Consider the following 21,266-nt stretch of genomic DNA (forward strand, 5'->3'; position numbering starts at 1 on the left):
AAGGGAATCAACAAGGTAAAAGAGGAAAGAATATTTAAAAGAAGAAAAACTGCTACAAGAGGACATAGTTTTAAATTAGAGTGGCAAAGGTTTAAAAGTAATATCAGGAAGTATTACTTTACTGAGAGAGTAGTGGATGCATGGAATAGCCTTCCTGCAGAAGTGGCAGCTGCAAATACAGTGGAGGAGTTTAAGCATGCATGGGATAGGCATAAGGCCATCCTTCATATAAGATAGGGCCAGGGGCTATCCATAGTATTTAGTATATTGGGCAGACTAGATGGGCCAAATGGTTCTTATCTGCCGACACATTCTATGTTTCTATATGTTTCTATAACAGTGTCATCCACAGATCCGCCCCATAACAGTGTCATCCACAGATCCCCCCCCATAACAGCGCCATCCACAGATCCCCCCCCATAACAGTGCCATCCACAGATCCCCCCCCATAACAGTGCCATCCCCAGATCCCCCCCCATAACAGTGCCATCCCCAGATCCCCCCCCATAACAGTGCCATTCACAATTTGTTTTAATATGGCCTTTTAACATAATCTTTTAAGTAAAATCATATAAACCCCTTTTTTTTGTCATTTTGGTGTTTTTTCCTGATTAATCGATGAAATTATCGACAACTAATCGATTATTCAAATAATCGTTAGCTGCAGCCCTAGTGTGCCATATATTGGCACCCATAACTTTTACATCATTAAAGCTGTGTGATGGAATGATTTTGTGGGAAGAGCTGTAGTTTTTATTGGTACTATCTTGGGGTGCATAAAACTTTTTTTTATGGTATTCACCGTTTGAAAATGAGAAAAGGTTATTTTCTTTCTTTCAAAGTAGCAGAAGGACCCGGCTTCGCACGGGTATATTTCATCTATTTCATTTAATGTTTGTGTGTGTCATTAAAAGATAGACAGTATCCCCCATAACAGTGACCTTTACAGCACCCCACCCCTTTAAGAGTGAACTCCACAGTCCCCCATCCCTTAACACTGACCCCCCCCCCCTCCCCCCCTCCACAGTGGCCCACCACTTTAAAATTGGGACTTCCACAGCAGCCCATCCCCTTAACTTTGACCTTCACAACAGCCCGCCCCTTTAACAGTGACCTCCACAGTACCCCGCTGCCTTAACAGTGAACTCCACAGCGGACTGCCCCCTTAACAGTAACATTCACAGTGAACGCCTCTAACAGTGACTTCCACAGCGCCCTGCCCCTTTAATGCTAGGGCTACATGATGACATGTGTCGCACAATGTTTTGTCTCAATTTTTATAATGATAGGCTATGGTGTTGCACTGCCACATGCTGTGACTGCAATACGACAGTTGCAAAAAATCCATCCAAGATGGATTTTTCTGCAACTGTCGCATCGCAGTCGCAGCATGTCACATGTCGCAGTGCAACACCATAGACTATCATTCTAAAAATTGTCCTGGGACATCAATGTCATGCGACACATGTAGCAGTGTAGTTGTGCCCTATGTGTGGTGCAGCCCTAGCCTAAAGCTGGCCTACAGCAGTGAAGAAAAATGGCTGGGTTGTTATGGAAACCTGGAGTAAAACTGTATGTATGTGGAGACTAAGGGCCTGCAAGCTTAGATTGGCTGATGAGGCACATGTGACCATGTATATGGCAGTTGGGATATGAGAAAGACTTGCAGGCTTGTATTAGCTAAGGCAGGTCATTTTTTGGGAATAGCTCAGGAACTGTACGTCCTAGAGAGCTGTGACACCATCATATTTATTTCCAGGTAGCAAGGGATGTGTATACCAAATTTTGTTGAAATTGATGGTTGCGTTTTTGAGTAATTGCAGAATATATATAATATATACACACACACACAGTCAGGTCCATAAATATTGGGACATTGACACAATGCTAACATTTTTGGCTATATACACCTCTACAATGAATTTGAAATGAAACGAACAAGATGTGCTTTAACTGCAGACTGTCAGCTTTAATTTGATGGTATTTACATCCAAATCAGGTGAATGATGTAGGAATTACAACACTTTGCATATGTGCCTCCCACTTGTTAAGGGACCAAAAGTAATGGGACAGAATAATAATCATAAATCAAACTTTCACTTTTTAATACTGTGTTGCAAATCATTTGCAGTCAATTACAGCATGAAGTCTGGAACGCATAGACATCACCAGACGCTGGGTTTCATCCCTGGTAATGCTCTGCCAGGCCTCTACTGCAACTGTCTTCAGTTCCTGCTTGTTCTTGGGGCATTTTCCCTTCAGTTTTGTCTTCAGCAAGTGAAATGCATGCTCAATCGGATTCAGGTCAGGTGATTGACTTGGCCATTGCATAACATTCCACTTCTTTCCCTTAAAAAACTCTTTGGTTGCTTTTGCAGTATGCTTTGGGTCATTGTCCATCTGCCTTCGAAGCGCCGTCCAATGAGTTCTGAAGCATTTAGCTGAATGAGCAGATAATATTGCCTGAAACACTTCAGAATTCATCCTGCTGCTTTTGTCAGCAGTCACATCATCAATAAATACAAGAGAACCAGTTCCATTGGCACCCATACATGCCCATACCATGACACTACCACCACATGCTTCACTGATGAGGTGGTATGCTTAGGATCATGAGCAGTTCCTTTACTTCTCCATACTCTTCTCTTCTCATCCCTCTGGCACAAGTTGACCTTGGTCTCATCTGTCCGTAGGATGTTGTTCCAGAGCTGTGAAGGCTTTTTTAGATATCGTTTGGCAAACTCTAATCTGGCCTTCCTGTTTTTGAGGCTCACCAATAGTTTACATCTTGTGGTGAACCCTCTGTATTCATTCTGGTGAAGTCTTCTCTTGATTGTTGACTTTGACACACATAAACCTACCTCCTGGAGAGTGTTCTTGATCTGGCCAACTATTGTGAAGGGTGTTTTCTTCACCAGGGAAAGAATTCTTTGCTCATCCACCACAGTTGTTTTAAGTGTTCTTCCGGGTCTTTTGGTGTTGCCGAGCTCACCGGTGCGTTTCTTCTTTTTAAGAATGTTCCAAACAGTTGTTTTGGCCTAATGTTTTTGCCCATCTCTCTAATGGGTTTGTTTTGTTTTTCAGCCTAATGATGGCTTGCTTCACCGATAGTGACAGCTCTTTGGATCTCATCTTGAGAGTTGACAGCAACAGATTCCAAATGCAAATAGCACACTTGAAAGGAACTCTGGACCTTTTATCTGCTCATTGTAATTGGGATAATGAGGGAATAACACACACCTGGCCATGAAACAGCTGAGAAGCCAATTGTCCCATTACTTTTGGTCCCTTAACAAGTGGGAGGCACATATGCAAACTGTTGTAATTCCTACACCGTTCACCTGATTTGGATGTAAATACCCTCAAATTAAAGCTGACAGTCTGCAGTTAAAGCACATCTTGTTTGTTTCATTTCAAATCTATTGTGGTGGAGTATAGAGCCAAAAATGTTAAAATTGTGTCGGTCCCAATATTTATGGATCTGACTCTGTGTGTGTGTGTGTGGTGTGTGCGTGTGTATATATATATATATATATATATATATATATATATATATATATATATACACAGTTGCAAGAAAAAGTATGTGAACTCTTTGGAATTGTATGGATTTCTGCACAAATTGGTCATAAAATGTGATCTGATCTTCATCTAAGTCATAACAATAGACAATCACAGTCTGCTTAAACTAATAACACACAAAGAATTAAAGGTTCCCATGTTTTTATTGAACACACCATGTAAACATTCACAGTGCAGGTGGAAAAAGTATGTGAACCCCTAGACTAATGACATCTCCAAGAGCTAATTGGAGTGAGGTGTCAGCCAACTGGAGTCCAATCAATGAGATGATATTGGAGGTGTTGGTTACAGCTTCCCTGCCCTATAAAAAAAAAAACACACACCAGTTCTGGGTTTGCTTTTCACAAGAAGCATTGCCTGATGTGAATGATGCCTCGCACAAAAGAGCTCTCAGAAGACCTACGATTAAGAATTGTTGACTTGCATAAAGCTGGAAAGGGTTATAAAAGTATCTCCAAAAGCCTTGCTGTTCATCAGTCCACGGTAAGACAAATTGTCTATAAATGAAGAAAGTTCAGCACTGCTGCTACTCTCCTTAGGAGTGGCCGTCCCGTAAAGATGACTGCAAGAGCACAGCGCAGACTGCTCAATGAGGTGAAGAAGAATCCTAGAGTGTCAGCTAAAGACTTACAAAAGTCTCTGACATATGCTAACATCCCTGCTAGCGAATCTACGATACGTAAAAAACACTAAACAAGAATGGATTTCATGGGAGGATACCACAGAGGAAGCCACTGCTGTCCAAAAAAGAAAAAAACATTGCTGCACGTTTACAGTTTGCACAAGAGCACCTGGATGTTCCACAGCAGTACTGGCAAAATATTCTGTGGACAGATGAAACCAAAGTTGAGTTGTTTGGAAGAGACACACAACACTGTGTGTGAAGAAAAAGAGGCACAGCACACCAACATCAAAACCTCATCCCAACTGTGAAGTATGGTGGTGGGAGCATCATGGTTTGGGGCTGCTTTGCTGCATTAGGGCCTGGACGGATTGCTATCATCAAAGGAAAAATGAATTCCCAAGTTTATCAAGATATTTTGCAGGAGAACTTAAGGCCATCTGTCCACCAGCTGAAGCTCCACAGAAGATGGGTGTTGCAACAGAACAATGACCCAAAGCATAGAACTAAATCAACAACAGAATGGCTTAACCCCTTAGGGACACAGCCTTATTTCACCTTAAAGGGCTTCTGTCACCCCACTAAAGTCTTTTTTTTTTTTGGGCTAGTTAAATTCCTTATACTGCGATATATGAAAATATAATGGTCTTACTTACTTTCCTTCAGCAGTTTCTAATAAAAACGAACTTTTATAATATGTAAATTAGGTCTCTACCAGCAAGTAGGGCGTCTACTTGCTGGTAGCCGCCGCAAAAAAACGCCCCCTCGTCGTGTTGATTGACAGGGCCAGCCGCGAGCCTCCTCATCTCAGAGCGCCTGCGCTGAATGAACACAGGCGCGCGATTTTTGAAATGCTGACAGGGCCGGCTGGAGGAGGAGATCGCAGCTGGCCCTGTCAATCAACAGAAGGAGGGGGCGGTTTTTTGCGGCGGCTACCAGCAAGTAGACGCCCTACTTGCTGGAAGAGACCTAATTTACATATTATAAAAGTTCGTTTTTATAAGAAACTGCTGAAGGAAAGTAAGTAAGACAATTATATTTTCATATATCGCAGTATAAGGAATTTAACTAGCCCAAAAAAAAAAAAGACTTTAGTGGGGTGACAGAAGCCCTTTAAACCACCTCCCGACCGCCTAACGCACGGATGCGTCCTGGAGGCGGTCGATTCATTCCTCCTGGACGCATCCGTGCGTCATCTCGCGAGACGCGAGATTTCCTATGAACGCGCGCACACAGGCGCGCGCGTTCACAGGATCGGAAGGTAAGCGAGTGGATCTCCAGCCTGCCAGCAGCGATCGTTCGCTGGCAGGCTGGAGATGCGATTTTTTTAACCCCTAACAGGTATATTAGACGCTGTTTTGATAACAGCGTCTAATATACCTGCTACCTGGTCCTCTGGTGGTCCCTTTTGCTTGGATCGACCACCAGAGGACACAGGCAGCTCAGTAATAAGTAGCACCAAACACCACTACACTACACCCCCCCCCCCTGTCACTTATTAACCCCTGATCACCCCATATAGACTCCTTGATCACCCCCCTGTCATTGATCACCCCCCTGTAAGGCTCCATTAAACCGTCTGTATGTTTTTTACAGATACATGGATCGGATCCGCAAAACACATACGGACATCTGAATGGAGCCTTATAGGGGGGTGATCCATATAGACTCCCTGATCACCCCCCTGTCATTGATCACCCCCCTGTAAGGCTCCATTCAGAATTTTTTTTGGCCCAAGTTGGCGGAAATATTTTTTTGTTTTCTTACAAAGTCTCATATTCCACTAACTTGTGTCAAAAAATAAAATCTCACATGAACTCACCATACCCCTCACAGAATCCAAATGCGCAAAATTTTTTAGACATTTATATTCCAGACTTCTTCTCACGCTTTAGGGCCCCTAAAATGCCAGGGCAGTATAAATACCCCACATGTGACCCCATTTCGGAAAGAAGACACCCCACGGTATTCCGTGAGGGGCATATTGAGTCCATGAAAGATTGAAATTTTTGTCCCAAGTTAGCGGAAAGGGAGACTTTGTGAGAAAAAAAAAAAACAATTTCCGCTAACTTGTGCCAAAAAATAAATATTTCTATGAACTCGCCATGCCCCTCATTGAATACCTTGGGGTGTCTTCTTTCCAAAATGGGGTCACATGTGGGGTATTTATACTGCCCTGGCATTTTAGGGGCCCTAAAGCGTGAGAAGAAGTCTGGGATCCAAATGTCTAAAAATGCCCTCATAAAAGGAATGTGGGCCCCTTTGCGCATCTAGGCTGCAAAAAAGTGTCACACATCTGGTATCACCGTACTCAGGAGAAGTTGGGCAATGTGTTTTGGGGTGTCTTTTTACATATACCCATGCTGGGTGAGAGAAATATCTTGGCAAAAGACAACTTTTCCCATTTTTTTTATACAAAGTTGGCATTTGACCGAGATATTTATCTCACCCAGCATGGGTATATGTAAAATGACACCCCAAAACACATTGCCTAACTTCTCCTGAGTACAGCGATACCAGATGTGTGACACTTTTTTGCAGCCTAGGTGGGCAAAGGGGCCCACATTCCAAAGAGCACCTTTTGGATTTCACCGGCCATTTTTTACAGATTTTGATTTCAAACTACTTCTCACGCATTCGGGCCCCTAAAATGCCAGGGCAGTATAACTACCCCACAAGTGACCCCATTTTGGAAAGAAGACACCCCCAGGTATTTCGTGATAGGCATAGTGAGTTCATGGAAGTTTTTATTTTTTGTCACAAGTTAGTGGAATATGAGACTTTGTTAAGAAAAATAAAATAAAAGAAAAAATCATCATTTTCCGCTAACTTGTGACAAAAAATAAAAAATTCTATGAACTCGCCATGCCCCTCACGGAATACCTTGGGGTGTCTTCTTTCCAAAATGGGGTCTCTTGTGGGGTAGCTATACTGCCCTGGCATTCTAGGGGCCCTAATGTGTGGTAAGTAGTTTGAAATCAAAAAGTGTAAAAAATTACCTGTGAAATCCTAAAGGTGCTCTTTGGAATGTGGGCCCCTTTGCCCACCTAGGCTGCAAAAAAGTGTCACACATGCGGTATTGCCGTACTCAGGAGAAGTTGGGCAATGTGTTTTGGGGTGTCATTTTACATATACCCATGCTGGGTGAGATAAATATCTTGGTCAAATGCCAACGTATAAAAAAATGGGAAAAGTTGTCTTTTGCCAAGATATTTCTCTCACCCAGCATGGGTATATGTAAAATGACACCCCAAAAAACATTGCCCAACTTCTCCTTAGTACGGCAATACCACATGTGTGACACTTTTTTGCAGCCTAGGTGGGCAAAGGGGCCCACATTCCAAAGAGCACCTTTCGGATTTCACCGGCCATTTTTTACAGATTTTTATTTCAAACTACTTTGCACGCATTTGGGCCCCTAAAATGCCAGGGCAGTATAACTACCCCACAAATGACCCCATTTTGGAAAGAAGACACCCCAAGGTATTTCGTGATGGGCATAGAAGTTTTTATTTTTTTGTCACAAGTTAGTGGAATATGAGACTTTGTAAGAAAAAAAAATAAAATCATAATTTTCCGCTAACTTGTGACAAAAAATAAAAACTTCTATGAACTCATTATGCCCATCAGCGAATACCTTAGGGTGTCTACTTTCCGAAATGGGGTCATTTGTGGGGTGTTTGTACTGTCTGGCCATTGTAGAACCTCAGGAAACATGACAGGTGCTCAGAAAGTCAGAGCTGCTTCAAAAAGCAGAAATTCACATTTTTGTACCATAGTTTGTAAACGCTATAACTTTTACCCAAACCATTTGTTTTTTTACCCAAACATTTATTTTTTTATCAAAGACATGTAGAACAATAAATTTAGAGAAAAAATTATATATGGATGTCTTTTTTTTAATTTTTACAACTGAAAGTGAAAAATGTCATTTTTTTGCAAAAAAAAAACGTTAAATTTCGATTAATAACAAAAAAAGTTAAAATGTCAGCAGCAATGAAATACCACCAAATGAAAGCTCTATTAGTGAGAAGAAAAGGAGGTAAAATTCATTTGGGTGGTAAGTTGCATGACCGAGCAATAAATGGTGAAAGTAATGTAGTGCAGAAGTGTAGAAAGTGGTCTGGTCATTAAGGGTGTTTAAGCTAGGGGAGCTGAGGTGGTTAAGGACCAGGCCATTTTTTGCAAATCTGACCAGTGTCACTTTAAGTGGTGATAACTTTAAAACGCTTTGACTTATCCAGGCCATTCTGAGATTGTTTTTTCGTCACATATTGTACTTCATGACACTGGTAAAATGAAGTCAAAAAAATTATTTTTTTTGCATAAAAAAATATATTAAATTTACCAAAAATTTGGAAAAATTAGCAAATTTCAAAGTTTCAGTTTCTCTACTTCTGTAATACATAGTAATACCCCTAAAAATTGTGATGAGTTTACATTCCCCATATGTCTACTTCATGATTGAATTATTTTTGGAATGATATTTTATTTTTTGGGGATGTTACAAGGCTTAGAAGTTTAGAAGCAAATCTTAAAATTTTTCAGAAATTTACAAAAACCCAATTTTTAGGGACCACTACAGCTCTAAAGTCACTTTGCGAGGCTTACATAATAGAAACCACCCAAAAATTACCCCATTCTATAAACTACACCCCTCAAGGTATTCAAAACTGATTTTACAAACTTCATTAACCCTTTAGGTGTTGCACAAGAGTTATTGGCAAATGGGGATGAAATTTGAGAATTTAATTTTTTTGCCTAATTTTCCATTTTAACCCATTTTTTCCACTAACAAAGCAAGGGTTAAAAGCCAAACAAGACTGTATCTTTATTGCCCCGACTCTGCCGTTTACAGAAACACCCCATATGTGGCCATAAACTACTGTACGGCCACACAGCGGGGCGTAGAGTGAAAGGTGCGCCGTTTGGTTTTTGGAAGGCAGGTTTTGCTGGACTGTTTTTTTGACACCATGTCCCATTTGAAGCCCTCCTGATGCACCCCTAGAGTAGAAACTCCATAAAAGTGACCCCATCTAAGAAACTACACCCCTCAAGGTATTCAGAACTGATTTTACAAACTTTGTTAACCCTTTAGGTGTTGCACAAGATTTAATGGAAAATAGAGATACAATTTCAAAATTTCACTTTTTTGGCAGATTTTCCATTTTAATATTTTTTTTCCAATTACAAAGCAAGGGTTAACAGCCAAACAAAACTCATTATTCATGGCCCCGATTCTGTAGTGTACAGAAACACCCCATATGTGGTCGTAAACTGCTGTACAAGCACACAGCAGGGCGCAGAAGGAAAGGAATGCCATACGGTTTTTGGAAGGCAGATTTTGCTGGACTGTTTTTTTTGACATCATGTCCCATTTGAAGCCTTCCTGATGCACCCCTAGAGTAGAAACTCCAAAAAAGTGACCCCATTTTAGAAACTACGGGATAGGGTGGCAGTTTGTTTGGTACTAGTTTAGGGTACATATGATTTTTGGTTGCTCTATATTACACTTTTTGTGCGGCAAGGTAACAAGAAATAGCTTTTTTGGCACCGTTTTTTTTTTTTTTGTTATTTACAACATTCATCTGACAGGTTAGATCATGTGGTAATTTTATAGAGCAGGTTGTCACGGACGCGGCGATACCTAATATGCATACAATTTTTTTTATTTATGTAAGTTTTAGACAATCATTTCATTTTTAAAACAAAAAAAGTTTTAGTGTCTCCATAGTCTAAGAGCCATAGTTTTTTCAGTTTTTGGGCGATTATCTTAAGTAGGGTCTCATTTTTTGCGGGATGAGATGACGGTTTGATTGGCACTATTTTGGGGTGCAAATGACTTTTTGATCGCTTGCTATTACACTTTTTGTAACGTAAGATGACCAAAAATAGCTTTTTTTTACACCATTTATTTTTTTACGGTGGTCATCTGAGGGGTTAGGTCATGTGATATTTTTATAGAGCCGGTCGATACGGACGCAGCGTTACCCAATATGTATACTTTTTATTTTATTTATGCAAGTTTTACACAATGATTTCATTTTTTAAACCAAAAAAAATCATGTTTTAGTGTTTCCATAGTCTAAGAGCCATAGTTTTTTCAGTTTTTGGGCGATTATTTTGGGTAGGGTATGATTTTTGCGGGATGAGATGACGGTTTGATTGTTACAATTTTGGCGTTTTTTATTTTTATGGCGTTCACCGTTCGGGTAAAGTAACATGACCGTTTTATAGATCAGGTCGTTACGGATGCGGCGATACCAAACATGTGTAGGGAATTCGATTTTTTTCATTTTTAATCAGTGATAAATGTGTTTTTTGATTTTTACTTTTTTTTTTCACTTTTTTTTTGACCCAGACCCACTTGGTTCTTGAAGATCCAGTGGGTCCTATGTCTGTATAATACAGTACAGTACACTATATAGTGTTTTGTACTGTATTTTACTTACACTTTGTCTGAACAGATCTATGCCTTTAGCACAGATCAGTTCAGCACCATGGACAGCAGGATGCCTGAGAAGGCATCCTGTTGCCATGGGAACCTTCCCCGTCTGCTCAGTAGTGACCAGAACTGCGCAGACGGGGAAGGGTAAGGAGGGGGGCTGTCTGGGGGCTCTCTCCCTTTCCATCAGGGGGCTGCAAAGGCACAGCAGCCCCCCGATGGGAGAGGGAGGGAGCTCCCTGAGCTGTTAACCTTTTCTATACAGCGGTCCGTTTATACCGTACCGTTTATACCAGGGTGTCAGCAATGTGCTGACACCCTGGTATACCCACTGGCCACCAACGATTATTCAAGGGGAGGCGGGCGGGGGATCGCGATCCCACCTGCCGCACAGTCCGCCTTCCGCACCGCCTTCAACCCCCCCCCTGCACCGCCCACACCACCTTCAACCCCCCCCCCCCCCCCTCTGCACTGCCTGCCGCCATAAAATCATTCAGGTGTGCAGGGGGGGGGGGGGGGTGAAACATATATATTTTAAGAATACTAAAGTTTCTGATCCTCGCGGTCAGGGACCGTGGGGATCAGAAACTGCAGAAAGTGCAGCAAACCGCAGGTCTGAATTGACCTGCGGTTTGTTGCGGTCGCCGACATGGGGGGGTCACGAGACCCCCCCGCGCATTTAGTCGAGGTGCCTGCTCAATGCCTGCGCGGCGGTGATCAGAAATACACAGGGCGTACCAGGTCATAAGGGCGTACCTGTACGCCCTATGTCCTGAAGAGGTTAAACAGAAGAAAATACACCTTCTGGAGTGGCCCAGTCAGAGTCCTGATCTCAACCCGATTGAGATGCTATGGCATGACCTCAAGAAAGCGATTCACACCAGACATCCCAAGAATATTTCTGAACTGAAACAGTTCTATAAAGAGGAATGGTCAAGAATTACTCCTGACCGTTGTGCACGTCTGATCTGCAACTACAGGAAACGTGTGGTTGAAGTTATTGCTGCCAAAGGAGGTTCAACCAGTTATTAAATCCAAGGGTTCACATACTTTTTCCACCTGCACTGTGAATGTTTACATGGTGTGTTCAATAAAAACATGGTAACATTTAATTCTCTGTGTGTTATTAGTTTAAGCAGACTGATTGTCTATTGTGACTTAGATGAAGATCAGATCACATTTTATGACCAATTTGTGCAGAAATCCATATCATTTCAAAGGGTTCACATACCTTTTCTTGCAACTGTATATATATTATGATACTTTGGGGTATTTAAGTTTTTTTGTTTAGTTTTTTTAAACATATTAGCCCTTTTTTTCTTTAGTGGCCCTAGAGGAGTTAAACTGTGATCAATTCTGTATTGGGGTTAGGATTTTATTTTAAAAAGACAATAAAATTCATTAATTTTTAAGGGCCAGGATGAAAACATGCCAGATGGCCAGAAAATGGCTGACAACGTGTCCGTTTTTCATGGCCTTTTTATATATTTTTTTCTTGTGAATGTAGCACCAAACAGGATATTACAGAGAATTAGTGTGCAGTATAGATATATAAAACCATTAACTCCAGCAGTGTCTGTTTTTCTCTTACTGCACCTCCCCTCTCATTTGACTTGTGTTGGACGATCTGATCCTTCTGTGAGCAGGCAGCCTGTCTTTGTTTTCACAACATGGATTTACCACATATTTCACAGAGAATGTTAGTTTAGGAAAGGGAGAGGGGTTAGGTGATAACTGTACAATGTATTTTTTTTCCCTGATAAAATATATTACAAAGTTTCTTATATTTAACCTCTGTTGATTTATGCAGTGTTAAATGACAGTGACCATTTAAATCCACAGCACATCAATCTATGCCGAAGATTTTCCCAGCAGACTTTACCCTACCCATTGCAAACCGTGAAATCCAGATAGTAAAACTTAAACTTTGTAATTGATGGAACATAGTGACAAGATTATACTTTTACCATAGTTTTTCCCATGGAGCATTGACAATAACATTTTTATACCTGGATAATGACTATATATTACATGGCCTCTGTTCCAGTGTTTTGCTTTTATTGATGTATATGCTTGTGGTATCTATGAAATTTGCACATCTTAATATATTGCGATACATTGTATAGAGGCTGTGCTTTGTATCGCAGCTGAGCCCCATTCACCTAGGCCATGTGATGAATACAACATCACAGGGCCTAGACTAATCTGTGAGAAGGCTGCAGTGCTACTGTGTGCACTGATGCCTATTCAAACAGCAGATTGGCAGGGGTCCTGGGTGTTGGGCAGTCTTTAACAAATCATTTTTATTTTTATTTTAGTTTTTTTTAATTCCTCAGGGCCGCACCGCCGATCACCACACGCGGTGCGGCCCTGGATGTAATTCCAGCGGTGGTGGCGGGCAGTAGGAGATGAGCGCTTCCATATTCATCTGTATTGCCGTCCTCAGGACAGTGATACAGATGGCTGTGCTGTGGGGCAGGAGATGGAGAGGCGTCTAATGCCTGCAGCCTATCAGAGGCCGGCTCAGGCAGCGAGATGACGTCATTATCATCGCGCTGCCTGAGCCAGGCAGCACACAGCGCGGGACACAGGCCGGAAGAGGCCTGCATCGCATCGCTGCTGATGGAAGTATTTGTGTTTTGTGTTTTTTTTTCTATGGGGGGAGGGGAGCTGGCATTTCTTACAGCCCCATTTTTTTTTGGGGGGGGGGGCACTATGGGGTCATTTCTTACTGGCACATTATGGAGGGGGCACCATGGGGGAGAGTAGCACTATGGGAGTATCTGGGGCTCTAAAGGGGCTTTTTTTTTTTATTGGCACATTATGGGGGCACTATAGGGGAGAGCGGCACTATGAGGCATCTGGTGTCACTATAGGGGCATTATTTGGGGGCACTATGGGGAAGTGGGGGCTCTAAAGGGTCCTTTTATTGGCACATTATGGGGGGCACTATGGCATCTGGTGGCACTAAGGGGGCATTTTCTACTGGCACATTATGGGAGGCACTATAGGGGAGTGGAGCACTATTGGGGCATATGTTGGCACTAAGGGGCATTTTATACTGGCACATTATGGTGGAGAGGAGCACTTTAGGGACATCTGCTCGTGGCACTAAGAAGAGGCATTTTTTTTACTGGCATATCATGGGGGACACTATGGGGAAGGGGGAGAGGAGCACTATGAGGGCATTTACTGGGGCACTATATAGGGGTATTTTATATTGGCATACATTATGGGGACATTAGCTCAACTGCAGGCACTAAGTGGGGGTATTTCATGTACTGTCATAATTTAAGGAGAATTATTACTACTAGGGGGTATTATGGGGAGCTTTACTACTACTGCGGGGCTATGAGGAACATGATTACTAGTATGGGCAGTATAGGGGCATTATTACTACTAAGTGTGCTCTGGCAGAGAATTATTTCTATTGGTGGGATTTTGGGGAAAACTTACTTTGGGGGGCACCCTGGCACAGTATCAGCTTAGCACAATTATTTTTGGGGGACATTATCTTTATACAGTCCTGATCAAAAGTTTAAGACCACTTGAAAAATGGCAAAAAATCATATTTTACATTGTTGGATCTTAACAAGGTTCCAAGTAGAGCTTCAACATGCAACAAGAAGAAATGAGAGTGAGACCAAACATTTTTTGAGCATTCAATTAATTGAAAATAACGATTAAACTGAAACAGGCTGTTTTTCAGCTGATCCAAATTTTAGGACCACATGCCTTTAAAAGGCCAAATCTGAGCAAAGATGTGGATTCATTGTCATTTTCTGTCAGGTAGTCACACGTTGTGATGGGAAAGGCAAAAAAAACTCTCCCTTTTTGAACGTGGTCAGGTTGTTGAACTGCATAAGCAGGGTCTCTCACAGTGCGCCATCGCTGCTGAGGTGGGACGCAGTAAGACTGTCATTTGGAATTTCTTAAATGATCCTGAGGGTTATGGAACAAAAAAGTCAAGTGGAAGACCCCAAAAAATTTCATCAGCACTGAGCCGGAGGATCCAATTGGCTGTCCGTCAAGACAGTGCCATCTTAAGAGCATTATAGGCCCCCGGGCAATACAGTGCACTGGGGCCCTGTCTACACAATCACGCACTAGAATAAAAATGCAAATTATCAATAAGGCGATATTTATTGGGCATTTCCTCTTGTGGATTTTCCCCAGCAGTAGGATCAGGTAATGATACCATTGGTATTTCTGCTGGAATTGAATGCATGTAGATGTGGATGCTACATCTGGAGGAGCAGAACTACTGGCTGACGTTGCACCTGGATTGAGCCAAGATGTTAGTTTTGGAAGTTTGCACATTTTCTCTTTCTCCTCTGCAGCCTTTTTCCTCTTCTGTGCTCCACTCAAAACATTACGTTTCATTTCTGCACTAAAGGTTATTTTCACCAACACGTAATAAACTTTATTTTTCCTCACCTTTTTTACACTTCCTCGAACGAGTGGCAACTCTAAGATTGCTATATAAGGGGGACACATAAGATATTACAGTCAAAACTTGAGGGGCACTAATAACTTAAAGTGGATGTAAACCCAAACATTTTTTTTTTTGTGATGTCACAATGTAGAGTACCCAGGCAGTACACACGCCACTCCAACATTAATACCCACCAGCACCAGCAGTACCCACACCAGCATTACCCACCAGCACCAGAGTGTGTGTACATTTATATATATATATCTATATTTATTTCGTTTTTTTAGTTGTATGATTAAAGTGGATGTAAACCCCCAAGTATGCAGTATAGCACCCTATAGTATACAGCACCACACAGTATGCAGTATAGCACCCTATAGTATACAGCACCACACAGTATGCAGTATAGCACCCTATAGTATACAGCACCACACAGTATGCAGTATAGCACCCTATAGTATACAGCACCACACAGTATGCAGTATAGCACCCTATAGTATACAGCACCACACAGTATGCAGTATAGCACCCTATAGTATACAGCACCACACAGTATGCAGTATAGCACCCTATAGTATACAGCACCACACAGTATGCAGTATAGCACCCTATAGTATACAGCACCACACAGTATGCAGTATAGCACCCTATAGTATACAGCACCACACAGTATGCAGTATAGCACCCTATAGTATACAGCACCACACAGTATGCAGTATAGCACCCTATAGTATACAGCACCACACAGTATGCAGTATAGCACCCTACACTATACAGTACCCCACAGTATATAGTAGAGCAGTATAGACCCCCACACTATACAGCACCTCACTGTATACAGCACCCCAAACTATACACGATACAGCCCCCCACACTATACAGTACAGCACTCTACACTATACCGCACCCACAGTATACAGCCCCCCACACTATACAGTACAGCAGTATAGCACTCCCCCCACTATACCGCCCCCCCCCCCCCCCACACTATACAGGCCCCCCACACTATACAGGCCCCCCACACTATACAGCCCACCACACAGTATACAGGCCACCCCCCCCCCACACACACAGTATACAGCCCACCACACAATATACAGCCCATTACACAATATATAGCCCACCACACAATATACAGCCCACCACACAGTATACAGGCCCCCACACAGTATACAGCCCCCCACACAGTACACAGCACCCCACTATACAGTAGTTTACAGTATATTAAAATAACAACCCCATGTCACCTTTTTCTGATGTAATCTTTACACAGAAAAGCTCCACAGTTAACTTCTGCAACACTCCTGATAGGACCTGTGATGACTTCATAGCCATGTGACCAGTAATTGCTAGGTTACTGGTCACATGGTAATGATGTCATTAAGGTCCTAGATTAAAACTCATTAAGGTCCTAGAATTAAGATCATTAACACAGTACGATCATGATGCCTGTGTAGCCGACAGCCTGACACCCGGGGCAGTAGCTAGCAGGGCTCAAGAGGCAGCTGCCTTGGGCCCCCCCAGGAGCAACTGGGCCCAGGGCAGCTGCCCCTTTTGCCCCTTGGTAAAGACGGCCCTGGCGGCAACGCTGCTAAATGACGGTTGGGAAGTTGGCTGGTGGGTTCACTGGGCAGGCGGGCCCCCAGGCAAGTGGGGCCCCCGGGCAACTGCCCAGCGTGCCCATTCGAAAAGACGGCCCTGCGTCAAGACACTGGACGATCCTCGACCCAAATTAAGGTCCTTACTGGTGCTGACTGCAGCCCCATAACCATCAGACGGCATCTGAGACTGAAGGGCTTCAAAAACAAAAAAACCTCTTCAAAGACCTTGTCTCCTTGAACACCACAGAACTGGTTGTTTGGACTTTGCAACAGAGCACCAAACATGGGACATTCAAAGGTGGAAGAAAGTTTTATCCTCTGATGAGAAAAAGTTTAACCTTGATGGTCCTGATGGTTTCCAACGTTACTGGCATGATAAGCAGATCCCACCTGAGATGTTTTCTACGCGCCACAGTGGAGGGGGCGCCATAATCGTCTGGGGTGCTTTTTCCTTCAGTGGAACAATGGAGCTTCAGGAAGTGCAGGGGCATCAAACAGCCGCTGGCTATGTCCAGATATTGCAGAGAGCATTCTTTTATGACTGAGGGCCCTCGTCTGTGTGGTAACAACTGGGTTTTTCAACCATCACTCTTTTGGCCTATCCTGCGTGTTCCCCTGATCTAAATCCAATTGAGAACCTTTGGGGATGGATGGCAAGGGAAGTTTACAAAAATGGACAACAGTTCCAGACAGTAGATGGCCTTCATGCGGCCGTCTGCACCACTTGGAGAAATGTTCCCACTCACCTCATGGAAACGCTTGCATCAAGCATGCCGAAACGAATTTTTTAAATGATAAACAATAACGGCGGAGCTACTCATTACTGAGTTCATGTTTGGAAGTTGGATTTCTGTTTTTGGGGGGGGGGGGGGGGGGGTTGGAGGTGTGGTCCTAAACTTTTGATCAGCTGAAAAACACCCTGTTTCAGTTTATTCGTTGTTTTCATTAAATTGAATGCTCAAAAAATGTTTTGTCTCACTCCCATTTCTTCTTGTTGCATGTTGAAGCTCTACTTGGAACCTTGTTAAGATCCAGCCATGCCAAATATGTTTTTTTTGCCATTTTTCAAGTGGTCTTAAACTTTTGATCAGGACTGTACTATTAGTGTATGGGCGCAGTTATTTTTTTAGAGCACTGTGTACCAATAATTGTTGAAGGAGGCACTATCTGTGTGGTAGTAGTATTTCCAGGGGGACTGTTTCTGCAGTATAGTATTGGGGGTGGCAGGGAAGGGTGTTCAGAAGATGTGAAGATGATGGAAATGTGGGAAACTAATGTCTGTTTGTCAATCTCTGCAGAGACTGGAGATGGCTGAAAAATCATCATGGCGGTCTGGTCTGAATGGAGAAGATGAGGAAAGAGAACGTCTACAACAAAGGTGACATCACTGAATGTAAGAGGTATGTGGCGCTATGTGGGAGAGGAGATACTCCGGCTCCTCCCCCTGACATTTGCAGAAGGAGGATTCAGAGCTGGGTGAGGACGGCCAAGGGGGGCAGCAGGCCACAGACGGGTGGCAGATGGTGGGGGGAACCACAGGCCTTGAGCAGGATCTGGGGAGGGAGGAGAGCGGAGAAGCTTCCTGGCTGTAGTCTGCTGTTTATTGTATAATGTGAAGCAGGCAGTGCAGCCAGGACAGACCCTCCCCTCTCCGTATGATGTGTAGAGACAGGCCTCAACAATAGAATTTCAGCTGTACAGTGTTTGTTGGGCATGGCCTATTTAATGTAGGAGGGGCTTTTAATAATGGGCGGAGCAAAAAAATTAACCACTTGACTGGATTTGCCCTCTAGGACTAAGGCTGCCAGCCTTTGCCTGTGGACCCCCATCGATCATATACTGATTGCTCTCTCAAGCCTAGATAGGTAATCAGAACCCGATTCAATCTGAACTTGATTCATTTGAAAACTTTGTTTAAAATATCTCCTCCATAGTACGCTAAAATGTATGGGCTCCACTAAGGCCTGGCAAATCTTGCTGCAGGTAACGCGAGACTTGCTTCGTCACGCGTATATGACATTACCAAGTCTGCCAGGATAAATAATGTATTCTCAAGTCTACTACAGTTCCACATGGTTGTAACCAAATCTGTTTTGTATGATTACAAATGGCAACTCTCGTTATGTAGAGAAAAGTTTTCCCACCCATTCCTCCTATACTTCCTGACTCAGCTTTAAAGCAGGAGAAGTAGGGGTAGTAGACATGGCTGCAGCCTAAGATAACAATGCACTGTTTTTCTGATGTATTTTTCATGTGATATCTGATGAAACAATAACAAACAACAGACACATAAGAATATTATGTTACATTTTGTTGGTTGTTCTTTTTATAAACCAGCAAAATGCCTTGTAGGGTTAGCTCAGTTGAATGTAATGATGCTATTCTCTTAGCAACCCCCTGCTTCATTCTGGAGAAAATCGATATTCAAATAAGCAATTAAGTGCACCGAGGAAGGGTTCAGGCTGATAACTCTGCCAGCCCCTGCCTCTCCTTCTTGATTAACAGGGCCAAATATTAAAAAAAATTCTGTATAGCTCACAAAATAATGTTGTCCAAAGTATATAAATGATTAATAAAAGTTATGATTCAAGGGTAAATAACGTTTCGTTTTTTCCGGCTTATTTCCCATGTACAGCATATAGATAATGTAGACTGATTTATCACTAGTATATACCATCAATGTCTGATCAGTGGGGGTCCCACATCTGAAACTTTTAATCCAAAGAATGAAGAAGCCACAGTTACAGGGAAAGCACACAATGCCTCAGCCTTTTTCACTTAAATGGACTTGCAGATAGGAACGTAGCATCTTTGTTTGAGGCAAGTGGGCCAGTCCCAATGGCTGGATCTGAATTAATGGCATATCCTATAAAAATCTATGTGTTTTGTTTTAATACCTAGAATCATCTGTGACTTCACTCCACTATGGTTTATGTATGAAGTGAAGTGATACAAATGATAATTCAGTCTTTGTTTCTATACAACATAAAGGAGATTTCCTTGTACCTGAGCATCATACTTAACAGCAGCTGACAGAAGTACCACCGCATTCTCTTCACAGATACCTTGTTTTATGGTCTGCTGGCAGAGCTGCTTCAGTCGATTTTCTCTATACAATGTAGCAAGCTCCAAAAGTCCTGCAAAAATAAAACAGAGTTGGTAAATTCACTCTCTTCTCATTCAGTGCAACCAAAACACTGATTAATATGAATGCAGATGTAGGAAAGAGAAGATATGAAACCAAATTTTTTTTTTCCTGCAAGCTTTTCTTTTTTTTTGTTAGACATTGCTGTATGAGCTTTTTTCCAGGACAAGTTGTAATTTATGTAGGTATAATTTTGAGGTACATTAGTGTGTAATTCATATGTCGTTATTTTTGGATCATCACTAATGATGCAATATTTTTTTTATGTCCCAAAATAATATACCATTATAAAAAAATAAAAAAAATGAATAAATTGCTGTTTATACATGCCAATCTGCTGTATAAAAGAGACGATTACTCTTACCGGTAATTGGATTTTCCAATAGCCTCCACAACGGCACTCCAAGAAGGTGTCCCCACCTCCCCAGGACAGGAAACAACGTAGAAGCTCAGACTTAAAAGGCCCCCTCCCCTTACCTGCTTCAGTTAATGATATAGGATTTGGTTAGTTAGTTCAAGAACTGTATTGATATGTTATGTTATCATTATAACTCCCACAATAATTACACAACTTGGGTAGGGAATCCATTGCCGTTGTGGAGGCTATTGGAAAATCCAATTACCGGTAAGAGTAATCGTCTCTTTTCCCCGGCGCCTCCACAATGGCACTCCAGGAGGATTAATAGAGAAATAAACTCTAGGGTGGGACTACTGCAGATAAGACTTTTCTGCCATACAATAAATCATGATTTTGGAGTACATCTAATTTATAATGTTTAAAGAAAGTATTTGGATTCTTCCACGTAGCTGCTCTGCATATTTGCTCTACTGAGGCAGAGGCATTTTCTGCCCATGAGGCCGACACGGCTCTGGTAGAGTGCGCTTTGATCCCTTTAGGGGGGGGGGGGGGGTCAAGCTTCTCTGCAGGTAACAGAACTCGATGGTGTTTCGGATTCACCTGGATATGGTACTCTTGCTTGCCGCTGATCCCTTATGCTGGCCCTGATACTGAAGGAGGAGATGGTCCAATTTTCTGAATACTCCTGAGACTTACAGGTAAGTTAGCAGACATCTTCTGACATCCAAATTATGGTATTTTCTCTCTAAGTCAGAGGCTGGATTTTCACAAAAGGATGGAAGCGACACCTCCTGTTGGCGATGGAATTTTGAGGCCACCTTGGGTAGGAACATCGGGGTGTGTCTAAGGATAATACCGTCCTCTAACACTGTGAGATAGGGTGCTTTGCAGGAAAAAGATGTTATTGCCAGTAGAAAGGCGGTTTTTAGGGTTAGGAGCTTAAGTGGGATCTCCTGCAAGGGCTCAAAGGGTGCTTCCTTTAAAACCTCTAATACTAAATTCGGGTCACAAGGAGGAATGGTAGAATGAATAAATGGGCATTTTCTGAATGCTCCTTTTATGAATCGCTTTATTAATG

General features: G+C 42.4%; 1 protein-coding gene across 3 annotated transcripts in view; it reads right to left on the bottom strand.

Annotated features, from left to right (window-relative positions):
* Positions 1-21,266, bottom strand: part of RCBTB2 (RCC1 and BTB domain containing protein 2) — a 107,668-nt gene that overhangs the window by 21,657 nt on the left and 64,745 nt on the right. For 2 of the 3 annotated variants that reach the window (XM_040425464.1, XM_040425465.1), the window contains exon 12: positions 19,692-19,822. In XM_040425464.1, coding sequence (XP_040281398.1) covers positions 19,692-19,822 — 131 coding nt within the window. The remainder of the gene's footprint in view (positions 1-19,691; positions 19,823-21,266) is intronic. The other variant, XM_040425466.1, reaches the window with a different exon arrangement.

This window comes from Bufo bufo, chromosome 3, assembly GCF_905171765.1.
Source record: "Bufo bufo chromosome 3, aBufBuf1.1, whole genome shotgun sequence".
In the NCBI taxonomy this organism is placed as follows: Eukaryota; Metazoa; Chordata; class Amphibia; order Anura; family Bufonidae; genus Bufo; species Bufo bufo.